This window comes from Choloepus didactylus (assembly GCF_015220235.1).
Source record: "Choloepus didactylus isolate mChoDid1 chromosome Y unlocalized genomic scaffold, mChoDid1.pri SUPER_Y_unloc1, whole genome shotgun sequence".
Classification (NCBI taxonomy): domain Eukaryota; kingdom Metazoa; phylum Chordata; class Mammalia; order Pilosa; family Megalonychidae; genus Choloepus; species Choloepus didactylus.
The window spans coordinates 4550362-4569365 of record NW_023637624.1 but is presented as its reverse complement, the minus strand read 5'-3'; the positions used below and the strand labels follow the sequence as shown (position 1 = coordinate 4569365).

Sequence of the window (19004 nt, the reverse complement as noted above, 5' to 3'; positions counted from 1 at the left end):
TCCAACACCACAGAGATCCCTCCTTTTGCCCTTTTATAACCACACCTACAATTCTACTCCACCACATCCTAACCCAGGCCAACAACTAATGTGTCCTCCATTTCTAAAATGTTCTCCTTTTAAAAATTACATAATGGAATCACATGCTATGTAAACTTTTAGGATGGGCTTTGTTCACTTGCCATAATTTTCTGGAGATTCACACAAGTTGTTGCATGCATTATTAATAAGCCATTCCTTTTTATTGCTGTGTAGTATTCCATGATATAGATGTATTGCAGTTTACCTATTCACCTGTTGAAGGACATCAGAGATGTTTCCGGTTTGGGGTTATTATGAATTAAACTGCTATGAATTTCAGTTTTATGGGACCATAGGTTTTCGTTTTTCTGGGATGAATCCCCATGAGTGCAACTTTTAGGTCGTATGGTAGTTGTCAGTTTAGTTTAACAAGAACATACTAAACTCTTTCCAAGAGCGGCTGTGCCAATTTTTCCCCACCAGCAATTTATGAGTGGTCCAGTTGCTCCATATCCTCACCAGCATTTGTTCTGGTCACTCTATATTAATTTTATCCATTCTTAATAAGTGTGTAATGATATATCATTGTGGTTTGATTTGCATATTCCTGATGACTGAAGATGTTGAACATCTTTTCTTATGTTCATTTGCCATCTATTTTTCCTATTTAGTGAAATGTCTATTCATTTCTTTTACCCATTTTCTAATTGGATTGTTTGTTTTATTAATTTGAGTTTTGAGAGTTCTTTTGTATATTCTGGATACAAGTCCTTTATCAAATATATGGTCTGAAAATATTTTCTCCCAATCTGTAGGTTGACTTTTTGTCCTCTTAAGATGACCTTTTTTTTCAGAGCAAGTTTTTAATTTGATGAGGTCCAATTTATAAATTTTTCCTTTTATGGATCGTGCTTTTGGCATCAAGTCTAAGACCTCTTTTCCAAGTTCTGATTCCTAAAGATTTTCACCTTATTTGTTTTAATTAAAAGTTTTATGGTTTAAAATTTTACATTTAAGTACATGATCTATTTTGAGTTAATTTTTCCCTAAGTTGTGAGGTTTATACTGAGGTTCATTGTTTAATTCATTTATTTTTTTCTATCTATTGATGTCCAGTTGCTCCAGAATCACTTGTTGAAATGACTGTACTTTCTCTGTTGTATTGATTTTGCAAAACCAATACGTCCAAGCCCTTTACATGTTGGGTTGGAAATCAGAGGTCTACTATAAGTTTTCAATTTATACATTTTTGAAAAGCTACACAGTAAACCCTGAAATCATATTGAAAACATTTCTATAAATTGCAGTGTACATGTAGGACAGATACATAATGAAGATATTAAATTGAAGGACACAAAATGACTATATCAAACTGCACATGCATCTTTCTGAACTGTTAAGTAACAGACTTTAATTAGTGTACACATTATCATAATTTTCTGTGCTCCTAAAATTAAATGATTTTCCAGATGAACAAATGAGATTAAAAACATAGTAACTATATATTCATTGTGTAAAAAATTGTATAATCACAATATGGTATTATAAGAAAATATATCTTAGTTTATCTGGCTTAAAATATATAGATTAAATTCTTACACAAAGTTTTATATTTTCTTTTATCTATAGAAAATTTATGTGTGTGTATGCATGTGTGCACACAAAAAGGATTAGATGTGGGGAGGAAAAGAGTCTGGTAATGCTTCAAATACAATGCTTCAAAATATTTTCCTGTTTTTAATTTAGAATTTTTTTTAAAGCATAAGATCAGATAGTTTAAAAATCCAAAAATCCTACAAAATTTGCACAAATCAGCAGTCCTCCCTGAGCACTATTGCATGTACACAGATATACCTTGAGTGGCAACCACTGGGATTCTGGCTCAATTCTCACCCATGGATTTTCCAGTCAGTCCCATTCACTTGAGAGTCCAGGCCCAACAGTCCATTGACTCTAGAGAAAGAGGAGTAAATGATTCCTTCCTGCTCTCAGAACTCCTCTCCTCCTCTCTACTAGGATTATTTCTGTTTAAGGAAATCCCACTATCATCCATGGGATGAGGCTTGGCCCACTCATGGGTTGACCAGGTCAGTAACAACAATCAACAATGCATTTCCAAAAATATGGTTTATTTGGCTTTAAATGAAACCATTTGTGGAATATCAACAGTCCAGAACATGCTGTCTTATGGCAAATCCAGTCAAATATCTTGTCAGCTTTCTTCATCATGAGAGGAGACAACACCAGGCCTGACATAGTGCAGTCCAATTCTTTTCAGCCTATGTGTGATGGGCTTTTTTTTTTTTTTTTTTTGAGAATCCGTCCATCACAGATAGTTTTGAAAAACACAAAATCATGCATTTATATATTGTGACAAAGCCAACTTGTTATTAACTTCTCTAAACTCTTCCTCTCAATTTCTGTACTTATTTTATCACAGAATCAGGGAGAAATAGTTCATGGACTGACACCTTTCCACGTACCACGCTCTGAGTAGCACTATTCGAATTTCTTTACCTCCTCTAATCAAATGCATGGACGAGAGCATGTATGCATGTGTATACATACACACACACACCAGACACATTTCCCAAGAACGAACAGTTTTCAGGCAAAGGGGAGATTATAGGGGGAAATTACAGTTCTGGAGTAACAGGTCCACCTGTCAAAGTACTTAACATCTCAGTCTGAAGATGCGCATTTGGACTATTTCACTGGCTCAAGGGTTCCCAATTTGTTTTCATATCATGAAACACTTAGTAAATAATATCACTTATTATTAAATGACATTATATATAAATGATCTCTAATATCACTTGATAATAGTTAATATATTAATTAATAATCAATGTTAATTATTAAAGCATTGCTATTAATTAGTGATATATAATGTCACTTATTAATAAATGATATATAATGTCACTCATTATTAAGTGAAAGTGATATTATAAGTGACATTAAGTGATAAGTGATATTAGTAAATAATATCACTTATTATTAGTAAATGATAAGTCACTCTGGAGTATGATGCTCTGGTTGAATAAAAATATTCTTGTTAGCTGATAATTTAACTCTTTATGTGGGTGTGTGTGTTTGTGTGCATATATATATGTAATATACATATTTCTGTTGATCATTAGAAATGGAGTGTGCAAGCAAGCTTTGAAACTTCTGAACTTAGTGATTTTCCATTTACTATCAGATTTTTAAGTGTTATTCCCCTTGAAATGTATCATAGCATCCCTTCAAAACTACCTTAAGAATTTCCTAGGTAAAATAATTTCTTTTTATATTTCTTAACTATAAAAGTGTCTCATTTCCTGTCACTTGTGGAAACTGTATGTTGGGGACTGAATCATGTTCCTCACAAAAAGCATGTTTAAGTCCTAACCTTTGATCCTGTGGATGTGAACTCATTTATGACCAGGACTTTTGAAGGTGTTATTACTAGTTGAGGCATGCCAAAACAGAATAAGGATGTACCTTAATACAGAATGACTCAAGTCCTTATAAGCATAGGAAATTGGAGAAAGAAGTAGAAGCCACAGTGAGGAGTTGAAGCTGGAAGTCAGACAAAAGCTGAAAGAGAAAGGAGAGGACATCACCATGTGCTTTGCCACGTTGTAGAAAAGTCGAGGAACCAAAGGATCACCAGCAGCCAGCACAAGAACCCTACAGTCAGTAGGGAGGAAGCATCACCTTGCTGAAGTGGTGATTTTGGACTTCTAGCCTAAAAATCATGAGCCAAGAAATTCCCATTGTTAAGCCAACCCACTGGGTGGTGTTTGTTATAGCAGCACAGACAAATCTAAGACACTGTATGTAAATCTTGTTAGGAGAGAATTAATTGAGGGTTAAGCTGAAAACAAAAAAGATGAATAAGGAGAAGGGGGAGATGGAGGGGGAAGAGGAAGGGGAGTAAGAGTAAAAATGACAAAACTTTCAAGAGCTCAGTTCTGCAGGGGGCAGTAGAGGAAAGAGTTTCCCTTGAATGCTAACAGGTGAAAAAGTTAGTTTCTCCAATGTTGACTAATATGGTGGGATTAGATATACTACAAGTTATATTTTCTCCAACCATTACAGAGGAACAAAACTTTCCAATTCCCAGTCCCACCTCCCAATCCCTGCCCCTCAAGATAAAATTTCTTGGATTCCTGGCAAAAGTTAGTTTCAAAACAACGATGCCCTTTCAAAGGCTTGCTCTCTTATTGTGAAGAATCAGCTGCTTACATAGTTATAGAAAAGGAAAGCATACTGAAAATGAATACACAGAATTATATGCATAGATATGTGTGTGTGTGTGTGTGTATGTGTGTGTGTGTGTGTGTGTGTATATATAGCTATAACTTTTAGAATGTGTAATTGGAATGATTTTTTCATTACCTGTTTCACAGATTTTTCCTCCTCTTTGGTTACAGAATGGGCTTTTAAATTGCCTCATTTATTTTGCCAATCTCCCAAGCCCTTTGGAAACAGATTTTTAAAATTTATTTCAAATAAGCAATATCAAAGGGGTTCTGGGATGTACTAGGGTCAAACAGGAAATAAAGTACATATAGAAATAGAAATGAATTGAGGGATGAAAGGTTCTTGAATCATTTGATGAACACTAGCTTTCAGAATCACCACTTTGGGAGTTTCACATTGATTTCACTTATCAAGTAGTCACATTTATCAGCTCCTGATTTGATGTGGCTGCATTTTATAACTCAATAGATATCTATACCTTATAGCACAGTAAATTTGATACAAAGGCTATAATACAAAACTAGCCCTGTCTAAAACACTAGTGTTATTTATGTAGTTCACCCATCAAATACTGAACTCTTAAATAAAGGAAAGAAAGACATGGTAATTTTTGCTTCAAGGAAATCATAAAGTTAAAGAGTGAAAAGAGGAAAATGAAATTGAAAATATAGAACAAGGAGAAAGGGCAAAAATGCAGGGCATTTTGAAACTGTGAAGAAAAATCAGGATGAAATAACACAAAAATAATTGGAGCAATTACCTAGGTAATGGAGAAATGCAATTATGCATTTCCATCCAAATAGAAAAGAAAAAAAAAAAAAACGAAAATCAGGATGCAGAACTGATAATGCATTTGAGAGAAGTATTGCATCTTAACAAGAAATTCCCAGAGAAAAAAATAAGTGAACATATTATCATGAGAATTTAAAAATAAATTGTTAAGTGCAGGTAACCCAGCACTAAATAAAACTTGGGTGACTGTAGTTTGAAATCCTTACTTTAAATTATTCAATAAATGATGTTGGGGTAGTTTGGATTCGTACTTCATTTTTATACCAGGATAAATTCTGTATGCATAAAAGACTCATATGTTGAAAAAACAAAAAACAGTAAAAGCATCACAAGAAACCATGGGAAAACTTGTATATTCTTGGCATGAGGATTCTAAGAATGAATAAGAATATTTCTTTAAAAACTCTGAAGCCATAAAAGAAAATTGACTAAATCAATTTTAGTCAAATTGATTTATTTGATTAAAACAACCATTAGAAAAGTAAATTAAAAAAGATAGATATGTATACACCCAGACACACACATTTGCAAATCTTATCCAGACCAAGCTAATTTCCTGCATATACAGAGCACCTCCAGAATTGATAAGAAATTAACAATTATTAATTATCAATTAACTTTCCAAAAGAAATTCTATGAATAGACAGAATATAGAAAAAAGAAATACAAATGACAAATAAATGAAAGCAATGTTCACTTCCACCATAATAAGAGAAATGCAAATTAAACTGCATGGGAATAACATTTCTTACAGAAAAGAGTAACAAAAATGAAAATATTGATAGTATATTCTGTTTCCTATTGCTGCATAACAAACTACCACAAACTAGTTTTTGTGGGTCAGAAGTCTGGCCACTGCATGGTTGGATTCTCTTCTGCTCGGGAACTCACAAGACCAAAATCAAGATTTCAGCAGAGTTGTATTCTTTCTCGAGGCTCTTTTAATTGATCCTCTTTCACTTAGCAATCTGCAATCCCTCAGAAGCTTACTGGGATTGTTTGCTACCAGGTATTGGCACCAGGTGAGCATGAGGAGCAAAGCCAGTGTCACCACAGAGGTTGGGAGCTGGGAAAGGTTGATGAGAGTTTCAGATGGCAAAAAGAAGGTTCTTCAAAAGCTATGATGCTCAGTCTAATACTGTGGCATCATTTCAGCTGGTCACCTTTGTGGCGGCATGCCTCCCTGAGTTCCTGCACTGTGTTGCTTTTGCTATTGATTAGGTTCAGTTGCTTTAAAGGGGTTCAAACTAATAATGGATTAAACAAGATTTAATTTTAATTCTCTCTCAAATAAAAGTCCCGGCTGGGTTGTTGGCTTTGCTATGCAGTTTTTTGGGCCCAAGGCTGCTTCTATCTTTTTGCTCTATTCACCTTAAGGTGATCATATGCCCCACTAACATATTTACAATGAGCCACTGGGAAGCAGGATAAGAGAAAGGTGAGGGCATCTTCCATCATTTTGAAGCACCACTTTAAGGGTATAACTTGGAAGTGGCACACATCAGTTCCACTCACATCCTAGCAGCAAGTGAGGCTGGAAAATGTAATCTTAATCCATATATCCATATGCGAATCCACAAATTCTACCATGAAAGAAGGGAAAATGGTTACTGGGGCACAATGAGCCCTCCCTGGAATGATGCCAGTATGTAGTAAGATGCATCTGTTATTTACAGTAGGGGATTTTGTATCCTTTGTCTTGGGTCAGTTGGGGGCTTTCTGTCATTCGCCATCTCTGTTGTGGAAACAATTGATTCTTTTTCTGATAGTTTGTTATTTTACTGCCACCCAATTCATGAAGATCAACTCAATCCAGGCTTGGTCTCATCAATTTATTCTTATCAGCATGGCTTTTCACTATCTGGAAGGAAGAACTTGTGATAATATGTAATCATTGTGAACTTCCATGTACACTATCCACTGTCAAATTATTTTTGAAACATGTTGATTATTTTACTTTTAACATTCTTGTGTCTAGAGAAGAGCCTCTCAATAACTCCTCTTTCTAAGTCAATACTCTTAACTGTTATAAATGATTTTCCTGGATTGCATGCTGACTCCTTTATCAAAAAAATCATTTGAACTATTGAAGATTTAAAATAGTTAAAATAATATCCACTGTTTTGCCTTTGTCACCAACTTTTTCAATTCTTTAAACTGGTCTAGCAGATTAGACACTCAACAATTCTACTAGGGACTATTTTGCTTATTTCCTCATTGTTATTACTACCAGAAACTCTACCTATCATTATAGTTTCCATTAGCTAAGTAGGAAGTAAGGCTTCTGATCTTTAGTTCTCATGTCAAAATTTATAGTTGATAGATAGGAATTGCATTTTTCTCTTAAAAGTGAATTCAGAGTAGAAGAATGGCAAATTTGTACTGGACATTTAGCACCTTTATCCTTAATCTCAAGTCTTTATAAAAATACAGATCATTTTTCATTATAATAAGGAATAAATTTTAACCTTATTTACAATAGATAAATTATTTGAAGCAAAATACCTTCTTTGATTTTCACACACAAGTCCTGTCAGCTCTGTTGCCTTTGAAATCAGAAAAAGATGAACAACAAATTTCATACATAATATCTAATCAACATTATTATCCAGGCTGCCTCCAGAGGATTAAAAATGACATTTTTAAGATACTATTTATCTTTTTAATTACTATTTATGTAAATCTCTTGGCATTATGTGTTATTTCTCCAACACAAAACTGAGTGCATAAGCATGCTACTTGAAAATTTTGGCCAGAACTGCTTACATGTCACAACATAAGCTTTTATGTAGCCATTAGTTGATAACAGAAATTGGACAGGAGAATTTGGATATAAACATGTATAGCAGATATTAGAACACTCATCTGAGTTGTAAAAGAGTAGACCAAAAGAATCAAAGCCTTAACTATTATTACTAAGGATAACAGATTCAGTTTTAGGCTTGGTGAGCTTAGAGAGCTTTGTACACCTTCCCCTAACTGATGTGAATACTGACAGAGCAGGAAAATGAGATAGTTCTCCATTTGATTTTCATCACTGTATCTTTAGAGCCTACACAGAAGCCCAGACTTGGGCCAGTCTTCTCCTTGAGAGTGGGCAGTAGGAAATTCAGGGACCTTTTTGGAGTTTCTGTTTGTTGCAGGGGTTGATGGAGGGCTGGGGTTGACTTGGACTGTGGTCTCAGTTCAGTCAAATTCTTTGAGCCACTGTTGTCCTTTCAGCATTGTAATATTGCCCTGCTTAGGGGCACAAGGATATGGACTGGGTTTGTACTCTGATATAGTTAATAGTGATTAGTAAAAAATCCAGCTGCTACTCATATCTACCTTGTTAAGCCAAAATACACAGAATTTTGCAAATGAAGCAGATTTTATAATCTGTCAATTTCCAAAAAAAAAATTGAAAAAAATAATCACCACCATCACTGTTTCCACTATTTTCAACTACTGGCAACAACAATTCCAGGTAATTTAACAACCCTCCTTTACATTTAGGGTTACTGACTGATGTGGAAAGTGAGGTGATTCCTTATTTATCAGATTGGTACAATGGGAATCTGTAAGACAGTTGTGGGAAAAGTTTTAAAAAGATCTTTAGGTCTTGTAAACTGGAAGGCAGCTGAAGTGGCCATTCCCCTCAGAGTGAGCATCATTAGCAGAGGCAAGGAGGAAATGAAAGCACCTGGTATGTTCAAGAACCCTGAGAAGATCACAGTAGATGAAAGATAAGGACAGAATAAGGATTGGGGGTGTGAATTAGGACCTGTCGGAAAGATTCCCATCTAGTTTTGAAGGCATTTGACCTTTATCTTCTGAGCAGCACCTTCAATTTATAAATAAAGAAACTTATACCTAGAGTAGTTAAGAAAGTGCCTAAACCCTCTATACTCCCTGTGTGGTCCTTGGACCAGCAGCATCCGAATCACCTGGGAGCTCGTTGGAAGTGCAGATTCTCAGACCCCGCCCCTGATCTACTGAAACAGAATCTGCATTTTAACCAAACACCCAGGGGATTCCTATAACATTTTGAGCAGCAATGGCCTAAAGTCCACACTGAGCAGGATATCTAGGAGTCCGGATTCTGTTTCACTTGAATTCCTATGTTTTCATTATATTTTCTGCCTTAATAAACTTAGTGAGAATATCACTTCTTCTGCTCTTAGGCTTAATTTTAAGAGGGGTCCGGGAAAATGCCCACCAGGCTAATGCCATCCTAAAATCCGACCAGGCCACAGCAAAGTGAAATGCTTCTAGGATTTGGCTGCCAAATCCTCTCTTCCAGCTACTCTAGAAACAGTTACAACCCCACGGTACTTTCTCCAATGCACCATCAGCCTCCACCCGCCCAGCCCAGGCGGCGCCAACGCGGGTAGGCGGGGCTTGAGGGGGAGCGCACTGCGTCTGATGGTTGCCTAGCGACGGCGTTCACGCTAACCCTCCGCCTAGGCCGCCAAGGCTGGGGAGCCATGAACAGGGCGACCATGGAAACCGAGAGGGGATCCCTGATCCCCCGGGACATGGAGATCTCTAGGAAGGATCTCCAGCTGCGAGTGACCCCGTCGGAGATGAAGTTCCTGGACGCGCTGGCCGGGAAGGTGTACCGCCTCCCGATCACTGTACACAACCTTGGCCGTTGCACCCAGAAGATCCGGTTTCAGGAGCCAGCCAACCCGCAGGTGATGCACCAACGGGGGTCAGGAGCAGGACTTGGGGCAGGCACGGGCTCTGAGGACCCCTCCCCAAGTGGGCACCTCTGTTTGCCTCATGAAGTAGATTTCTGGCTCCTCCTTGGGGTAGGGGCACTATTGGGCTTCCCTGGGAGCGGTGATTTATGTGCCTCTGCGTGTATGTGTGGGCTCCTTTTCCTTATTTTTTTCTTTTTTTCTTAGACTGGAAGATGGGGAGGACAGGGTGGAAAAAAGCTGATCTAGAACCTGCCTATTTTTTCATCCAGAGGCTGGAAAGAAAAGAAGAATCTGTGCATCTTGCTTTCATGATATTGTAGTTGCCTTAAGCATTATGAGAACTTTAATCAAAATTCTCTGTTATCTTTTGAATCAAAACGTGCCTAATTACTCCAGGTACTGTAGGATTGCTGGAAAGTTTTATTATTACACTAACCAATATTTATTGAGCACCTATTATATAACAAGGCAGTACGTGTGAGGAATATGGGGTGACTATATTCCTGACTTCTAGGGACATAGAGGCTAAAGAGAGAGTCTTAGTACAGGTCTAACCATCAGCAAAATTAATCTTCTGAGGGACTGTCCCCATCCTCTTATTTAAAAGTCAACAGAAATTCATCTGCTTTATCTCACCAGGTTATTTTAGATCGAGTGTGTGAATGGATGGATATTAGTTTACTATAGTCACCCGTGCCCAGGGAGATTTTTGATATAGGAAAGGTGACAGGAATTTTTTCCTGTGTAAGTGGACAATAACTGAAAATTTCTTTCAGGGGCTATTCTTAATGATAAATAGAATTGAATTAAGCTGGACTTGTATGTACAGAAATGGAAATATATCCATGATTTTTTTGCATGTGAAAATTATGTATATTTTTTGTGTATGCATAGAAAAACATTTGGCAGTGATTAGTAGGGCAATGAGAAAGACCGTCACATTCTCTTTTTTTACAGTTTGTAAAAATTGATGTACCATTTACTACACTAAATATCAAGAGTACAGTTTTTTTAAATATATGTATACACTACCCAGATTGTCATATTTCCAGCACCCCAGGTTTCCTCATGCCTCTTCCTGGCAGTTTCTGGAGTAATTACCCCTTTGAAGTGACCAGTATTCTGGTTTTTAAGACTACATATGAGTTTTGCCTGTTCTTGTGTTCCATATAAATAGAATCATAATTTATAGATTTTCAGATTTGAATATTTTTACAACAGTAATGTTTTCATTTTGTAATAAAAAATACATCTTGAAAAACTATTAACCACTCTTTAAATAAAGAAGTACCTGATTATTGCAGATATTAGAAGATTTGGGGAAAGGTTTATTATTTGGTACCTTAATCATTTACTGAACAGTTGAAAGTATATTTGAAAATACTTTCTTTTAAAATTCAAGCTGGTGGTAATTCTTGAATGTGGACAAACCATTTTATGAATGTTCCAAAAACACTTGTATGGTTGGTTGCCATGCAGTCAAAAGAAAAAATGTTATATTTAGTTGTATTTTGGTTTGTAACGAGATTTGTAAAAGAAAACAGTTCAAACCCCAGTTCCTGGCATTGACAAGAGAATAGCCAGATAGGCTTATTAGTTAGAAGCCAAAACCTCAAGCACTCTGAGTGCTTTACGTGCCTAATATCAGAGTGAACCTCCCTTTTGTGGCAAGACCATGATATAAGTCCTGATTCTTCATAGGCATAAAGGGAATTAGGGGAGAGATGGATTAGTGAAAAATACATGAACTGTCTTGGGGAAAAAAGACAAAATGAAATCAAGGTGTTACATAAAGAGTGTTATCATCATCGCTGTTATAATTATTTAGGAAATGATTATCCTAACACACAACAGTACTTATTTTCCACCCTGGCTCAAGAACCTACCATGACTCGTACTGAATACCTACAATGTGCTATATGCATTGCTACATACCATATACTGTGACTTGCTGGTAGACAGATAAACAAGATGTGGTCCTCATCTTCAAGAAACATGTTGTTGAAAGTCCTGTTTTCAGTGTCATCCTTAAATCTTACCAACTCTGTCCATCTAACAGTGTTTTGCTGACTTGTGAAGCCTCTTGTGCATACAAACCAGTCTTAGTAATCACTGTACCCCCTGCCACCAACCCACTGCCATAACTTAGACTTCCTTTTTTTTTGGCTCATGGTTTTATTCCCCACCTGCAAGAATCACTCCTTTCCAAATCCCATCCATCTTTCAGGGTCTATGTGAGGTTTCATTTTCCCTAAGTCTTCTCTTAGTATTTTATCCTCAATTGATTTCTTCCCTGCTGGATACCTACTGCATTTATAACCATCCCTTATACTTTGGACTTGTTGTCCTATGACTCTTGGTAAATGCTACTTTTGTCCCAATGATCAGCTCATAAGCTCCAAAGAGTAGGGAGGCTGCCTTACGCACCCTCACATATCACTCAGGGTGCTCAGCAACTTGTGGTTTGACTGGTTTCCCTTTTTGAAGCTATAGATTCTTTAAGGGGAGAAGGTCAAATCTAATATGTGGACTTCCAGTGCCCAAAGGTCTATGTGGGGAATAATCTCTCCCTTGTTTTCCTTCTGTTCTGTAAGTGCACGGAGGTTGAGAGTTAGACTGTTGTAGTCTGAGACATCAGAATCTTTGTTTGCTGGAGGCATAAAGCTCTCAGACCAGTGGTATCAACAGGTCATTCCACTGCTCTAAAACCCCCTCTGCTGCAGAGCACTGTTTAGACTCAGCGTTGCAATAGAAGCCCTGAATAATGCCAACATGACTTCCATTGTTACTGATTGAGGGCATGTTGCCCTGCAGAGCTGCCTGCTGAGAGACTATTTTGTTTATTCTCATCTCTGCTTGTGTCTGAACGCTTTCTGCCCCCATAGGGAGCACCTTCCCTGCTGCTTCTCCTCCTTTTACATCCATCCTATAAGCTCAGACCAAATACACTCCTTTCTGGTCCACAGTAATCATGTATTCTCACGGATTTTTGTGATAATTATATTGTATCATTTATATTATATGCCTCATAATTAGAGCCTGATTTATATTCTTTAATTTGAAAGGGGTATTTATTCTGCTTCCTTAAGGAGATTATGCGTTTATTGAGGAGAGGGACCCTTTCTAGCTGGGGGGAAAGAGCTTAAGTTTTAGAGTCAGATAAACAAGTGTTTTGAATCCTCACTGCCTAAGTAACCTTAGATATTAATTACACTTTATATGATTCAATTTTCTCATCTATTCGCTGAGAGCCCTAATATCTGCCTCATAAGACTGTAGAAGTATATTAAGTGAGATAATAGATATAGAATGCTTTACACATCATAGAAGTGTATTAAGTGAGATAATAGATATAGAATGCTTTACACATCATAAATGATTAACAGATATCAGTTCTCCTTCTCTCCCCCACTTCATATTTCTCCTACTCTAGCAAATGTTTTACTGGAACAGAGGTGTTTTTCCTCTTAGATTTATTCTAATATTCCCTTCGGGTTATGAAGCCTAAATCCTAACATGGAAAGTATGTAAAATGCTAAATATATGTACATATGTATTTTGTATGTATGTATGTATAATTGAGCAACATTTTATCAGGTTTTTATTAGTTTGTGTGACATTTGAAGCTGCTTAGAATGGAGATCATGTCAGTTCTGCAAGCATCTTTTAAACTAGCCCATGGGCATTTACATGTTTCTTGACTAAATGAATTGTCACTTTCAATTCATGCACTGTTGAAAGCATATTTCAATGATTTAGAATCTGATAGATATAAATATGGTCATTGAATGTTTGCCTTTAGGGCAGGAATAAGGCCTATGTCTTGAGATGTCTCTTACAATAATATATACTCCTAACTATAATTGCTTACATTATTCACTTGTAAGTCATTAAGTATAATTTGATTTTTTCCCATTCCAGTTCAAACTGATTATGACCAATCTGGATAAAGCACTTGCTTCTGGCCTTCAGATGACAGCTATGGTTGAATACCATCCTGATAAAGATGAAGACACTTTTGACCAACTACTCATTTCCATAGGAAATAGAACAATAGAAATCCCTCTAATTGGGTATGTAATCTTCACATTTCATGCTGACATTTTGAGCACTTCAAATAAAAATGAGGGTCAAAGTAACATTCTGTATATTCTCTGATAACAGGGCTTGTTGTATTTTTCATTTACCTATAGCTGAATTTAACTATGTATTAGGCCCATTTTCTAATTACATTTTTTGAAAACTGTTGAGTTTTATGAGTTCTTTATATTTTCTGAACGCTAATCCTTTGACACATATGTGGTTTGCAAATATTTCCTCTAAGTCTGTAGACTGACTTTCATCCTTTTAAAAGGGTCTTTTTTAGAGCAAAATTTTTAATTTTGATGAGGTCCAATTTGAACTCTTCACCTAGCCCTAGATCCTGAAGATTTACTCTTTTTTTTTTGTAAAAGTATTATAATTTTAAGTTTTAAATTTAAGTGATGTATTTTTAGTTGAATTTTGTATGAAAGGTGAGCTTTAGGTTGAGGTTCACTTATTTGCCTATGAATATCCAATTGTTCCATAACCTTTTGTAGAAAAGGCTAAATTTCCTCCATTGAATTGATTATGTACCTTTGTTAAAAATTGTTTCAGTGTGTCTGTGTTGGTCTATTTCTGGGTTTTATATTTTGCTCCATTGATCTATGTGTCAGTCCCTCTGTCAACATCATACTGCCTTAATTACCTTAGCCATATGGTTCTTCATAGTGTCTGATAGTGTATTTCCTAACACTTTATTTTTCTTTATCAAGATTACTTTAGCTATCCTAGGGTCTGTGTCTTAGAATAAGCTTCTGTATCTACAAAGAAAACTTGCTGGGATTTTGCTAGGAAGTGAGTTCAATGTATAGATCATTTTGGGGAGAATTGATGTCTTTACAATGTTAAGTCTTCCAATATATGAACATAGTATGTCTCTCAATTTATTTAGGTCCTTGATTTCTTTTATCAAGATTTTGTAATTTTCAGCATAAAGATCCTGTGTGTGTTTTGTGGAGTGTGTACCTAAGTATTTGATTTTCTTTGGAGTGATTTAGATGGTAGTGTTCCTTCAATTCCAGTTTCTGAATGTTCATTGTTAGTATATAGAGCTATAACTGGTATTTGTGTGCTGACATTGTTTTCTGTGACTTGGTGAAGTCACTATCTAGGAGATTTTGTTTGTTTTGTTTTATTTTCTGCTTGTTTTTTTTTTAAAGTTTCTTTTTGGATTTTCTACATAGATTATCATTTTATATGGAAATAAAGTTTTTGTTTTCTTCCCTTCCAAAATGTATGCCTTTTATCTATTTCCCACACCTTATATCTAGTCTAGACCTTCCAGTACTGGGAATAAGAGTTATCCTTTCCTTCTTGTTACTATTGGAGGAGAAATATTCAGTCTTTCACTGAATTAGGGTGAAGTTAGTTGTAGGTATTTTTAGATGGTCTTTATCAAGTTGATAAAGTTTATTCTGTTTTGCAGCGAATTTTTGTCATGAATGGGCTGAGTTTTGTCAAATGCTTTTTCTGTTTTGATTCAAATGATCATATGATTTTTTTCTTGAATTTATTGATATGGTGGATAACATTGATTACTTTTGAAAGTTGAATCAGGTTTGCCCTTGCATACCTGGAATAAACCCCACTTGGTCATGGTATGTAATTCTTTTCATACGTTCTTGGACTTGGTTTACTAATATTTTGGGGGGGATTTTTGTGTTCCAGTTCATGAGAGATGTTGGTCTGTAATTTTAATTTTATGTATTGTCTTTGTCTGGTTTTAATATCAGGTTAGTACTGGTCTCATAAAATGAGTTAGTAAGTGTTCCTTTTCTGCTTTCTGGAGGAGCACGTGTAAAATTGATGTTAATTCTTTAAATCATGTAATTCTCCTGTGAAATTATCTAGGACTGGAGATTTCTCTTTCAGGTTGTTTTAAAATACGAGTTCTGCTTGATTTGTGCTTATGTTGCTCCCTCTTTCTAGTTTCTTAGGGTAAGAAATTAGGTTATTGATAGATGTTTCCTCTTTTCTAATGAAAGCACTCAGTTTCAGTGCTATAAATTTTTCTCTTAGCACTGCTTTAGCTGTGTGCCACAAGTTGTGGTATGTTGTGTTTCTATTTTCATTCAGTTTTATGTAGTTTTGAAATTTTTACTTGATACTTCCCCTTTGACTCATGGATTATTTAGAAGTGTGTTAATTAATTTCCACATGTTTTGAGAATTTCCCATTGTCTTTCTGTTATTGATCTGTAGTTTCATTCCATTATGGTTTGGAAACCAAAAACAAAATCAAACAAAACAAAACAGAAAAACAATTCCATACAATTTCAATTATTTTAAATTTGTTGACATTTGTTTTGTGGGCCAGAATATGGGCTATCTTGATGAATGTACCATTGGTACTTAAAAAAAAGGTCTATTATTTTTTTGCTTGGTGGTCTGTTCTATATATGTCAATTAAATCCTGCTGGTTGCTTGTGTTTTTCCGGTCTTCCATATCCTTATGATTTTCATCTAGTAGGCCTAGACCAAGGTGATGGGGATCCAGAGGGTAATGTTGAGATGTCCAGCTACTATTGTGGATTTGCCTATTTCTCTTTTCAGCTCTATCGATTTTTGTTCTGTGTATATTGAGGATCTGTTGTTTGGTGTATACCTGTTTAGGATCATATGTTTTCCTGGTTTATTGAGACTTTCATTATTATAAAAGTTCCTCTTTGACCTCAGTAATTTTCTTTGCCCCCAAATCTCATTTATCAGATATTAATTTTGATACTTGCACTTAGTAAAAATTAACATTGGCATGGTATTTTTTTTTACATCCTTCCTTTTATTTTCAACCCACCTATGTCCTTGAATTTGAAGTGAGCAAATTTGAAGTGAGTGCTTATAAGCAGCAGGATATGATTAGGTCATTTTTTTTTTTTTTTTGTAAATTTTTCCCTGCTATGCCAACCTCTGTCTTTTGATTGTTGTGTTTAGTTTTCTTATATTTAAGGTAATTATTGATATGGTTTCCCTTAAGCCTGCCTGTTTACTATTTGTTTTCTTTGTTTCCTTTGGTTCTCGTACCTCTGTTTCTCATGTGTGTGTGTGTGTTTTTTTTTTTTTTTTGCATTCTTGTGGGCTACTCGAATGTTGTTTAAGGTTTCCATCTTGATTTGAGTGCATTGTTTTGTAAGCTTTTTCTAGTGGTTGCTCTATTACAATATACATATGTGACATGCAAACATAATGGTATACTGATCTCAACATTTTACTACTTTGAGTGAAGGAAGTATAGAGCCCTCACCTCTATTCAGGTTCCTTTACCTTCCCTGCTTTTAAAGATCATTGTCTTGAGTAGCTGATGATGTTATACTTTTTGTTCCTATCATCAAATATGATTTATAAAACTCATGAGAAAAAGTTTAGTCCCTTGTATGTACCCATATTCTGCTCTTTCTATTGTTCCTTTTTCCTTTCTTATGTTCCAAGATTCTTTTATCATTTCCTGTCTGTTTCAAGAGTTCCCTTTATACAATCTAATATTTAAGGGTAGGTCTGCTAGTGACAAATTCTTTTAGCTTTCCTTCATCAGTTAATGTTTTTATTTCCCCCTTCATTTCTGAAGGATAGTTTCATCCTTAGATGTACGCATCCCCCAAAACAGACAGAGGCTTTGGGTGACAACTGACCTTGGAGAGCTGGAGGGGTGACTTGGACTAGCTCTGAAGGGGACTGTTTCTTCATTCCTTCAGCAATGTTTTAATGCATGTTTCACTAACATGTATTAACAAGTGGAGACAGAATGGTTTTAGTGTTCAATGAATATCTATTATTTTCAGAATTATCCATTTATAAGAAATAACCATTTAAGAAGAAACTCCTGAGCAAATTAAAATGCTTTCAATGATCATGATAATTACCTGTGAAGACGATCAATTAGCTAGTCACAGTTGATAGTGTTCAAAAGAAACATCACGTTCTCATTTCCTATGGATTTCTTACTCTGTCTCAGATATTCTGCCACTGGAATCTTATTTTTGAACTTAGCTGTCAGATAGTTAATTTAAATGACATTTAAACATAAATGTTGGATTAAATATATCAATAAATAAGTCAAATGTGTTATTTTAAAATTACATCCTTTGTAATAACTGTTTTAAGAAATTCTTCCCTACAATTTAGTACGTCTGCAATGGATGTTTGTATATAGTGTAAGGTAGAGATCCTAAGCAAATGGCTGCTGTCTTTCAACCAAGGTCAATCCTCCAGAGAAGGCACCAGGTATATCCTGTCAGGAGCCAACACCCACAACTGAGAAAAGGATGGAAAAACCCAGTAATGGGAATCTTGGTGAGCCCCAACGGCATAGGCAAGAGGTGGCAATCCTAATGTTGCTTCATGGGTCTAACTGGGAAGAATAACAAATAAGTTAGATTAGTACGCCTTTAAATAGAAAAATAATCTGGAAATGGAATCCATTATGCTTATTTACATTTGACCAAAAACTTGTAAAAGACTGAGGCAGACGTTTTAAATCAAAGTTAAATACCAACATAAACTTTCTGAAACTGAAAAAAAAAAAAAAAATCTGCCTGGACGTTTTTTCCCAGCTCCTTCCTGCTGCTTAAAGAAGCCAGTTGTGAATGCGCTTGTTCTCTGAAGTTCATTATAAGAAAATTTCTATATCTTTATGAAGCAGGGGTTCTCAGCTTGAAAATATTCTGAGCCATGTTCACCCCAGGCATCAGGCCTGCCTGACATTGAAGCTACTTACATTAGAACTAAGAAGGTTCTAAGAACAAGCTTATCCAGGGGGGTGAGAGTCTAACTACACAAATTAGATGCAAGAAAAATTATTCAGATTCATAAGGTGATAGAGATTTGCATAGACCTCAGTGTAGATGACATATTATATCACTGTCCCAGCCTTCTGGACCCTGTGGAAATCCAAGGAGGAAAGATAAAGACTGGGACTGTGTAACTTGGTGAAATCTAGAGTATTCAACAATTGTGATAAAATGTACAAATATGTTGTTTTACGAGGGAGAACAAGCAAATGTCAACCTTGCAAGGTGTTAAAAATGGGGAGGCATTGGGGGAGGGATGCAACAGCATAAACTAGAGACTGTAACTAATAGAATCATTGTATCTTGCTTCCTTTAATGTAACAAAGGTGATATACCAAGGTGAATGCAGATAAGAGGGGGGGATAGAGGAAGCATGTTAGACACTTGACATT

At 35.8% G+C, this 19004-nt stretch overlaps 1 protein-coding gene across 3 annotated transcripts in view; it reads left to right on the top strand.

The window, feature by feature from the left end:
* Positions 1-9532: 9532 nt before the first annotated feature.
* CFAP47 (cilia and flagella associated protein 47) overlaps positions 9533-19004 on the top strand; it is a 455597-nt gene continuing 446125 nt past the window's right edge. For all 3 annotated transcript variants that reach the window (XR_005215040.1, XM_037824716.1, XM_037824715.1), the window contains exons 1-2: positions 9533-9737; positions 13668-13819. Coding sequence is in view for 2 of the 3 variants with exons in the window: in XM_037824716.1 (XP_037680644.1) it covers positions 9543-9737; positions 13668-13819 (347 nt within the window). In the remaining variant the exon portion in view is untranslated. The remainder of the gene's footprint in view (positions 9738-13667; positions 13820-19004) is intronic.